This window comes from Callorhinus ursinus, unplaced genomic scaffold, assembly GCF_003265705.2.
Source record: "Callorhinus ursinus isolate GAN/ISIS: 27379988/994484 unplaced genomic scaffold, GSC_fseal_2.0 scaffold35, whole genome shotgun sequence".
NCBI classification, from domain to species: domain Eukaryota; kingdom Metazoa; phylum Chordata; class Mammalia; order Carnivora; family Otariidae; genus Callorhinus; species Callorhinus ursinus.
The window spans coordinates 841,640-852,507 of record NW_027397097.1 but is presented as its reverse complement, the minus strand read 5'-3'; the positions used below and the strand labels follow the sequence as shown (position 1 = coordinate 852,507).

The 10,868-nt window shown below is 37.2% G+C and overlaps 2 protein-coding genes across 2 annotated transcripts; both read right to left on the bottom strand.

Annotated features, from left to right (window-relative positions):
• Positions 1-1,488: 1,488 nt before the first annotated feature.
• LOC112806313 (olfactory receptor 51A7-like) lies at positions 1,489-2,461 on the bottom strand. The gene is made up of 2 exons (XM_025848606.2): positions 2,004-2,461; positions 1,489-1,969 (listed from the first exon to the last, which is right to left on the bottom strand). Exons 1-2 carry the CDS (start codon positions 2,459-2,461, stop codon positions 1,489-1,491), a joined length of 939 nt encoding a protein of 312 aa, XP_025704391.2.
• Positions 2,462-7,053: 4,592 nt separating this feature from the next.
• LOC112806312 (olfactory receptor 51A4-like) lies at positions 7,054-7,805 on the bottom strand. The gene is given in 2 exon segments (XM_025848605.2): positions 7,054-7,493; positions 7,496-7,805. Coding segments are annotated over 2 exon segments (750 nt in total).
• Positions 7,806-10,868: the final 3,063 nt, after the last annotated feature.

Below are 10,868 nucleotides of genomic sequence, written 5' to 3'. Positions count from 1 at the left end.
AGGACCCTGGGATCATGACCTGAGCCGAAAGCAGACGCTTAACGACTGAGCCACCCAGGCGCCACAGAAGTGAGATTGCTTCTTAAATAACTTGCATGTTAAGGATATAGACAATAAAAAAAATACTGCTGCTTAACGTCATAGCAGTAGTAAATAGAGAATATTATGTATATAATATATATATAAATATATTTGGATGAAGAATAGCTAACCCAACATACATTTAAAGGAGGTAATTTATGGAGTCAATTTCAAACAGTTAAAAATATAAATGAGTGAAATATTTGCATATCTATTTTTTGCATTTAATTCATTAATTTTTTTATTGTTATGTGAGTCACCATACATTACATCATTAGTTTTTGATGTAGTGTTCCATGATTCATTGTTTGTGCATAACACCCAGTGCTCCACGCAGAACGTGCCCTCCCCAACACCCATCACCAGGCTAACCCATCCCCCCACCCCCCTCCCCTCCAGAACCCTCAGTTTGTTTTTCAGAGTCCATCGTCTCTCATGGTTCGTCTCCCCCTCCGACTTACTCCCCTTCATTCTTCCCCTCCTGCTAACTTCTTTTTTTTTCTTAACATATATTGCATTATTTGTTTCAGAGGTACAGATCTGTGATTCAACAGTCTTGCACAATTCATAGCGCTCACCATAGCACATACCCTCCCCAATGTCTATCACCCAGCCACCCCATCCCTCCCACCCCACACCACTCCAGCAACCCTCAGTTTGTTTCCTGAGATTAAGAATTCCTCATATCAGTGAGGTCATGTGATACATGCCTTTCTCTGATTGACTTATTTCACTCAGCATAACACCCTCCAGTTCCATCCACGTCGTTGCAAATGGCAAGATCTCATTCCTTTTGATGGCTTTTTTTGCATTTAATTTAAATCATTTTATGTATGTGAACCTTGTATCTTGAAACATATATCACACTACTATAAGACAGAGGAATTTTTAATAGTTTATATGAATTGCTGGTGACAGACACACACACATATACACACTAGATGGTCAGGAGATGCTGAGTCTGTGTGTGGGTTGAGTATGTGTGCTTAATCAGCACATTTTAGTTACTGCTGATCACGCCTAAGATAATTAAAGCCATGAACATGTTATTTTACTTTTTTCTATTTTTGTTTAGAATGATAGTTTAAAAATCTTTTAACTCTAATTAGGACTGCACTGCTATGGCTAAGATTGATAGACAGCTGGTTGCACAGAGAGATAAAAATCAGAAAGGAAATGGGACACTTAGCTATAAGAAGACAACAACCCCAATCCTGACTCCTAAAACATCTAATCTAGATTGTGTTGCTGCTTAATTAAATCAATAACTAGACATTTCATGGGCCCACTGAGTACAGGCAGTGTGGCTCTTTGTGTTCAGTCTCTATTCTGTCATTACCATCTTCAGGTTTCTATAGCTGTTCAGAAATTGCAGAGTTGAGCTTTCATTGTGGCAGAAACTGCTCATCAACCTTGTTTCTCACATAGTTTTGCCTGGATCCGATTTCTAATCTGCTGACTCTTCACAGAGTACACAATGATATTCATTGGAGGGGGAAACAGAAGGAAGATATCAGCTATGATGACTTTAACAACTGGGAAGGCATTTTTGGCAAAGCGGTGAAGGGCGGCCAAGGTGACAATAGGCACATAGAAGATGAACACAGCACAGTTATGGGAGATGCAAGTGTTGAGGACCTTGAGGCGGCCCTTGTGTGAGGCAATGCGCAGAACAATTTTCAGGATCTGCACATAAGACACAGAAATGCACACCAAGTACAATACAGATGTAAGAGCCACAAACAGTCCACAGATGACTTTGACCCTATTGTCAGAACAGGCGAGCTTCATGACATCCTGGTAGAGGCAGTAGGAGTGGGATAGAAGGTTTTTCTTACAGAATTTCAGCCTCTGTAGAATAAAAGGGACAGGGAAGTAAAGTATAAAAGTATAAAAAGTATAAGATACTTTTTATAGCAGATACAAGGCCAATTTTAATGACTCTGGCACTGGTCAGGATGGAGATGTATCTGAGAGGACTGTAGATGGCTATCAAGTGATCGATGGACATGCTGAAAAGTACCGATGACTCCATAGCTGAGAATCCATGCACGAAGAACTCTTGGGCAAAACAGGCATCAGGGGAAATTCCAGTGGCATTGAACAAGAAGATTCTCAGCATGGTTGGAAGGGAAGAGATGGACAGTCCCAGGTCAGAAAAGGCCAGCATGGAGAGGAAATAATACATAGGCTCATGCAGAGAGGTCTCTGTTTTTATGAAAAAGAGGATGGTGCAGTTCCCCAAGATGGCAAGGAGGTACCTGAGGCAGATGGGGAGGGAGACCCAAATGTGAGCATGCTCCATCTCTGGGATCCCAATGAGGAAGAAGGTAGAGGTTTCCACTTCTGAGGTGTTAAAGAATGAATGTGAGAGGATCATTTAATTTGTGTATAGGAATGTGAGGGGATCAGAATATGGATCTCAGAAAAGCCTTCCTGCAATGGCGTGAATAAATTAGTTCAAATGTGTATGTTTTAAACGTTGGTATGAAATCTGGGGATTGCAGCTTTTTTGTATAAGAGTTCTTGGACTAAAACAATACAGTTTAAACTATATCTTTAGGAGTAATAGCGTGACCCATGTAGATAGGATATCAAGAGAAACATGAATGCATATTAATCTGCACAAGTAATTTCCAGCAGATAGATATTTTAAATATTTTACATGCTTTTCTTGAGCTCATCATGCATGAAGGAAGCAGTAAATTTCATAGCCTCTATTTCCTGTAGCAACATTTTAAGGATAGTCTTACCTTTAAGTTTGAAGACTGTTTGGAGAAATATAGGATGAATGAAGGACAACACTTACTACAATTGCATTTGTAGTTATTAAATAATATTAATTTTAAAAAACAGTATTCTTTCAAAAACGGGGCTAACAAGGCTTAATATCCGTATCTAAAAGAATGAAGGTAGGCCTGTATCTCACATCTTGCACAAAAATTATCTCAAAATACATTATAGAGCTAAACCTAAAAATAGCTAAAACAATAAAAGTCTTAGAAGGAAACTTAGGTGGTAAGTTTTTGTCACCTGAGGCTGTGTGGTCTGTGATATCATTGGTGCTCTTTGTCCTCTTTCTGGCTTCATAGGATCTTATATAAGCAGATATCATTTGATGTACACTGACAGAACTAAATGAATGAAAAGTTATACCCTCAATTTGGAGGCCACTATTTACAAATTAAATGACTAAATGAAATTTATACAAAACTCACCTTCACACCCATACTTAAAATCCGTGAACTCATAGTTTTTGTTAGAATCATAAGACTGCTTTCTATTCATCACAAGAGAGAAAATGTAAAGCAGATATTTAAAACTATGAAGAAGGATGTGGAGTTAGGACAGACTATGGATAAAGTAACTCCCTGTGGTCCTTACTGCTTTCTTACCAAAGCCCTCTGCAAACTCAGAGGTCTCTCGTATCTGCACAGCCATAACTGGACCGTTCAGCCAACATGCCACTCCAGAGCCAGCCAGGTTCAAGGCTTTGAATTTCTCTCTGTGCTTGGTCCATGATTCTGGCCTAGCACTTGGTTGACTGCTATCATTTAGCAGGACTCTGGACTTGTACCGTGCATTTACAGAATTGTTGGACTTTTTAGAGGGTTAGGGTAATGGCATCCATCCTAATCACTCAGCAACCATAGCCAGGCAGATACTATGTGAATTTTTTGCTCAAGCTGGTGCAAAGGCGAGTGGTAGCTATGAACATCAGGAAGCCTACTAGTAAGTTGGTAAGTTGTTGGACCCACATGTCAGAGTAAAGAGGAAGTGGAGTTGGCATGCAGTCACCAGAATTTCACTGCTATGTAGACACAACAGTCTATCCTGACCTTCAGAATCTAGTCCTGCCTCCTTGCTGCTTTCCTATTGGCCCAGAAAACATTGAGGGTTCCAGCTCAGCAGGCTGTACCCAGAGAAAAAGAAAACTCCCTGTAGGTGCAAACTCAAAGGGAGCTGGAGCCCAGAAGAGTCATCCAACCCCCTGTAAATAAGAATTAATCCTTTGAGCAAAACACCCCTTAAGCCTCCTTTGCTCCCTCTGGCAGAATATGCTATAATCAGAACAGTTTCACGGTGTATAACTGTGCCTTTATGTGTCTGTCTCCTCCAGTGAACTTTACTCCCTTAAACTTACATGTGTTTCCTTCTACAAACTGACAAAGTTTTGGAAAATTTAATTATCATCTAGCATTTGCAAAGATGGTAGTTTTTTTTTAAGAATGTGGAAATTCATTTTATTTATTTCTTTATTTTTTTATTTAAATTCAGTTAGCCAATGTATAGTACATCATTAGTTTTTGATATAATGTTCAATGATTCATTAGTTGCGTATTACACCCAGTGCTCATCACATCACGTGCCCTCCTCGATGCCCATCCCCCCACCCACCTCCTTTTCTGCAACAAACTGAGGGTTGTGGAAAGATGGTAGTTTTCAACTGCACTCAGGCTTCACTGTGGAATTTTATAAACAGAGATTTCTAAGCCTGCTCCAGATTCACTGAATCTCTTTCCTTGATATTCATGGTATAGTGTTGGTGTTTTCTTGGTATATTATGTAAATTATTTCTCATGATTATTATGTTATATATCAGTATTGTTTTCACTGTAAAAATTATGCTTATTGATTTGTATACAATAGATGTAACATTTACTGTCCTTGTGTATAGGCTATATCATTATCCTTAGAGACATTTTTTTAAACCTTTTTTTTGATAATAATTTTATTATCTTGTTTTGCTTATCATGGAAACAACAGAATTTACTTGTCAGTTGCATTATGTATATTATGAACTTTCATTAGACTTTTAATATTTGAATGGTGTAAGTAAAATTAGCAATGGACATTTAAGATTAATGTAACACTCTTATAGTAGCTTAAATATCTTAAAACAATAGATAGTTTTTTGATACATTCATGAAAGTTCTGCAATTAGCAACAGGCCAGAGTTTTGTCTTCAGTTGAAAAGGATCCAGCCAGAGCTTGTGGAGAAGGCCTACACCAGGTACTTCAAACTTCAAAGAATAGACTCTTGGGGTAACTTTCAGATTATTCCAGTGGGTTGAGTGGTGATTTTCAGGACTCTTTTCAGTCAGTAGATGATAGCTTCATGAGACTGTTAACCCAAGATCCAAGAGAACAAGAATTAATTGCATAGGACTGAATGAACCGATGGGTAACATTCTATTATGTTTGTTTGGAATATTGTTGGTGTTATCTTATGTTCTATTTTCTGAATATATAAGGAGGATTTTTTCTTTCTCTTAAGCTATTTCCAACCAACAATAATCCAATAGATTCTGCTTTTATAAAATGAAACATTTTGAGGTTGTAGCTGATTGTTATTGATTCTTTAGAGTTCAGAAACTCTCATTGAGTGTATTTCTTTTTTTTTTTTTAAAGATTTTATTTATTTATTTGACAGAGAGACACGGCGAGAGAGGGAACACAAGCAGGGGGAGAGGGAGAGGGAGAAGCAGGCTCCCCGCTGAGCAGGGAGCCCAATGCGGGGCTTGATCCCAGGACCCTGGGATCATGACCTGAGCCGAAGGCAGATGCTCAATGACTGAGCCACCCAGGTGCCCCGAGTGTATTTCTTTTTTAAAAATATTTTATTTATTCATTTGACAGAGAGAGAGAAAGAGAGCACAAGCAAAGGGAGTGGAAGGCAGAGGAAGAAGGAGAAGCAGGCTCCCTGACGAGCAGGGAGTTGGTTGTGGGGCTTGATCCCAGGACCCAGGAATCATGACCTGAGTGGAAGGCAGACACTCAACCGACTGAGCCACCCAAGTGCCCCAAGTGTGTTTCTTTTCATTACAATGTGTACTTGCTTGGGTGCAATAAGAACCTGTCCTCTTTTTACCTAGGATATAATTTGAAGAATTGGTTATGTAACCAAGGCCTTTCCTAGAATTTCATACTTGAAAATGTTGCTCATTTAATCAAGTATGATTAGTGACTTTTAGGGAACTATAATTGACTGTAAAAAATCTGTGCTGACAAAGCTCTCTCAAGTAAATTAGCCTATTACTTGACTTACAGGCATAGCCCTTAAAGCTGGTAAGGGAGGTCACTTCCATGACAGACCAGGATCCTGGGATGTTTTGGGGAGTCTGAGATAAGAAAATATTGCCCAAATGTATTGATACCTGAAGGAGTAATTTGATGAAGACAACTTCTTGGTTGTAACTCCCTATCCTAGATATAGCATATGATAGCAGCTTTTGAACAACCAATCTGATTCTGTATAGAAATCTCCAGAACTGAAAACTTAAGAAGGCCCATTTGGTATATTACCATTCTTTCTGCATCTGTGTAAATAATGAGGTAAAATCAAATGAAAGCCTTATTTTGTGATCAAGAATAATCTTTCTTTGAAATTATACTTTATTTAAAATGGGGGAGACCATAGAGGAAAATGTGTGCTTCAGTGGAAAACTACATTGTTTAGAACACATTCTTATGGGTTATCTGATTCTGAGTCTGTGGACTTGGTGTTTTCAATGCCTTTGAGCTATTTTCCAACTCTATAAGTTGTAGATACTAATAGCAATCAAAGTATTTCATGTAGGTAGGCCTGCAAATAAATTCTGCCTAGTAGAAAGTCAATAAGCATGTGTTCCATGAAGTGGAAGAGGCTGTTCGTACTCATTTGCAAATTAATTCCAATATTCTTATGTCTTTTATATGGGGTCTCCTTTGAACTGGTTATATCATTTATCTGGTTCTTTCATTAAAAGTGGGTTAAATTTAGGGCACCTGTGTGACTCAGTTGGTTGAGCATCTGACTCTTGATGTCAGTTCAGGTCTTGATCTCAGGGTGGTGAGTTCAAGCCCCACTTTGGGCTCCATGCTGGGTGTGGAGCCTACAAAAAAGGATGAATTAAATTAGATCTCTAATGGCTGTTCATTTTATGTCTTTGTGAGAGCTATAATTTTACCTTTTTTGAAAATTAGTCTTAATCAGGGTTTACATTCTTGACCTTGAGCCTTGGTTTCTGTGATGCTATACTCAATACCACTTTCAGTATCATCATGTACTGAAAATAATATTATCATGTAGGACATGAAAATAAATGTAAAATCTAGGATGCCTGTGACAGCCACAAATAAGCTATAGATGACATTGACCTTGTTGTCAGAGCAGGCCAGCTTCATGACATCCTGATGGAGGCAGTAGGAATGAGAAAGGAGGTTCTTCTTACAGTATCTTAGATGTTTTAGAGTGAAAGGGAAAGGGAGGATCAATAAAACATTTTTCAAAGAAAAGGCAAGACCAGTGTTGGTGACTCTGGCACTGGTCAGGATGGAGATGTATCTCAGAGGGTGGCAGATGGCAATAAAGCAATCAAAAGACATGATGAGAAGAATTGATGACTCCATAGCTGAGAATCCATGAATTTAAACTCTTAGGCAAAGCAGGCATCAGGGGAAATTTTTGGATCATTGAACAAGAATATCCTTATCATGGTAGGGAGAGAAGAGAGGGACAGTCCTAGGTCAGAGAGAGCCAACATGGAGAGAAAGTAGTACATAGTTTCATGCAGAGATGGCTCTGATTTTATGAAAAACAGAATGGTACAGTTCCCCAGGATGGCAACGAGGTACATGAGGCAAATAGGGATGGAGATGCAAATGTTGGCATGCTCCATTCCTAGGATCCCAATCAAGAAGAAGGTAGAGATTTCAATTTTAGAGGTGTTGAAGGTAGACATGCCAGGTAAATGAAGGAATCAAGAGGAGAGGCTTGGGAGAGGCTTCCTGCAGTGCTGCAAATAGACTGGCTCAGACGCCTGACTCTATCCAGTTGCAGTCATAGAGATCTTGTGATTCCAAGCAATATGCATATAATTCTTAGATATAAACCTAAATGGAGAAAGATAGGAAGAGTGGTCATCAATATCCAACTGAAAACAAAAACTGAGAGAAAAGGAAAACAAATTTATATCAAATTTGAATCTTACAACAGATACAAGTTGTAAAGGTATAAGTTCTATACAAGGACTGATTGGTCAACTAAGATAATTATACAGGTTCTTCTTTTCCAATTTGAGAACTTGATACTTTCACTTTTTAATGTAAATATTATAACTTACATACTGTTAAAATTTCAATTAATTTACATAAAATTCAGAGACAAAGTAATATATTTTTACACAATGTCTTCTAATGTAGACATGGGCTTTTTCTTTCTTCAAATCTTTTATGTCTCTCCAACACATTTGGTCACTTTCTCCACAGAGATTTTACATCTCTTGTAAAAATTTTTTAGAATCCTTATGCAGTTGTTGCCATTATTTATAGGATCATTTTTTCTCTCTTATTTTTCTATTTTTGCAATGATTACTGGTCATGTAGAAGAATACTGCAGATTTTTGTTATAGAAGCCCATTATAAGCCTGTTTATGCTGGCCGTTCTCTTTTTGTATCCTCCCTTCCTACCATAGATCTCTGAGTGCCTCCTTATCTTCTTTTGCTCCCTTAACCATGTATGCACTTCTGTAAAGAAATCCTTCAGGAGACACTCCTCAGTTGACTTCCTCATGTGCATCTGTTTCTTGCTGGCACATGGTCTTTCATTCCCCTTATTTAAGATTTTCTCCTCCTCCTCTAGTCTTTAGGCTGTTCTCGTTATCACTGATGTTCTGCAGTGCAACATGCAATACACAGGTGGAGATTCACAATTAACTTATTTTGCTTGTAACTTAGTGTTTTCAACCTGAAAAGTCATGTTTTTTTTTTTTCAATTTTGAATATCTTCTGCCATTATAACTTTCAACATTACCTGCTAAGCAATATATCTAGCTGGGACATGTTGAACCTTCTCAGTCTAACTTCCTAGTTAGATTGCTTCATATTTTCAAACTCTTCATTTGTTTTTGTTGCATTTTGGTGCATTCTTCAGTACTACTTTCTTATTCACTAATTCTGCTTTCATTTGTGGCTGGTCTGAAATGTCTTCCAACTATTGAGTTTTATTTCATTATTTTTCCTTTTCAATTCATATTTTTATTTTCAATTTATATCTACCTATACCTCCATAATTTTTCATTGATTATATTGTTATTATGCTGCCTTCAAGTTTTGAGGATCTTAAGCATGCCTGCTTCAAAACTCCTTTTAAATTGTTTTAGTTTTTCTTTTTTCATCAGTGAGTATTATTGAGATTATAGAGTTTATCATTGTTCGTCTTCATATATGTTTTAGAATTTTACTTGTAATCTCACCTTGAGTGAAAATTTCCTTGTTTGTTTGATGATTTATTTTGTTTATGCCCCATACTTAGATGTAGCAGTTGACTCTTCCTTCCTTCCTCATTTGTCAACTGTACTGTCTTTTTATAGTGGTAAAAGGATATTGTTTCAAATGAGAGCTGAGTAGTTTTGCCCTTCCCATTCCCCACCCACCAACTATCTCAAGACCTGGAGTAGACTTGGGCTGTGACAACACCTATTTCCACTCTCCACGTGGATTAACAGCTTCATGTACCAAACAGGGTAACTTATATTGGTCCCTTGTCAAATACGGAGCACTATCATGCTAAGTCCCATGCAGGTGCTGAGCTGCCAATCACCAATATGCCTCTAGACCAGCAGCCACAGGGGTCTGTGGATTCAACTTCAACACACAATTATATGTTTTTACATGGTGTCTCATATCTATCATCTATCTATCTATCTATCTATCTATCTATCTGTCATCTATCATCTATCTATCTATCTATCTATCTATCTATCATCTATCTATCTATCTATCTATCTATCTATCTATCTATCTATCTCATCTATCATCTATCTATCATCTATCATGTATTTTCTATCTATTTGTCTATCTAAGGAGCATGGCAATGTCTTTTTATTTGTCTATCTAAGGAGCATGGCAATGTCTTTTTATTACCTTTATATTTTATTATTACTACATGTTTGGCATAAAGTGCAAATTGACATACCTGATTCAGCTTACCACACCATGTTGAATAAAGTTCTCCATCAAAACTTCAATACAATTTAAAAAATACAAGCTGTTAGAGCTTATGTTCAGGAAAAGTTGATTTTTTTGAGAATTGTTTAATCATGTGCTTTTTGGAAAATAATGAGTTAATCTACTAATTTACTCAATAATACACTAGAGCTAATTGCAGGTTTCTTCATCAATCTTTGTCATGAGGAATTTGATAATGTCTCTCAGATCTGAACTATTTAGGACATTTCTTAGTACTTCCATTCTTATCTTTACATACATCTTCAACCACTTTGTCACAATGATTCTGTTGACATGATATAGAATTCTTGAAAACTCATGTTCCCTTTTTTTCTTAACTTTTTCTTTTCTGCTATTTGTTTATCTTATAATCTCAAACTCCAATCACTGTAATCCACCCTCAGTTATTTCTAGGTTGTTGTTGCTTCTTAAACTTTCATTGCCTTCTGAATGGATTTTCTGGACTGAACTCCACCTCCAACTTCTTATATATATTTTCCTCTCCCCAAACTACTTCTATCTCTGGGTTGTCTGTAAACATTTTAGTGACATTTATTCCCCCCCCCAAATGAGATGTTTAGGAGACAATTAGAGAAATGCCTAGGATGTTTTGGATTATATAATAAATGATATTATATTTCTCCCAAACTTCATAGGTTGTCGATAACTTGGCATTGTTTTTTGACATATAGTTCTCTTAATGTAATAAAAAAATTTGTTTATTGATAAATCAAGAAAAATGGGGTAATAACATTTTCAATGAGCACATTATTTATTCTTCACTATCAACTCTACTT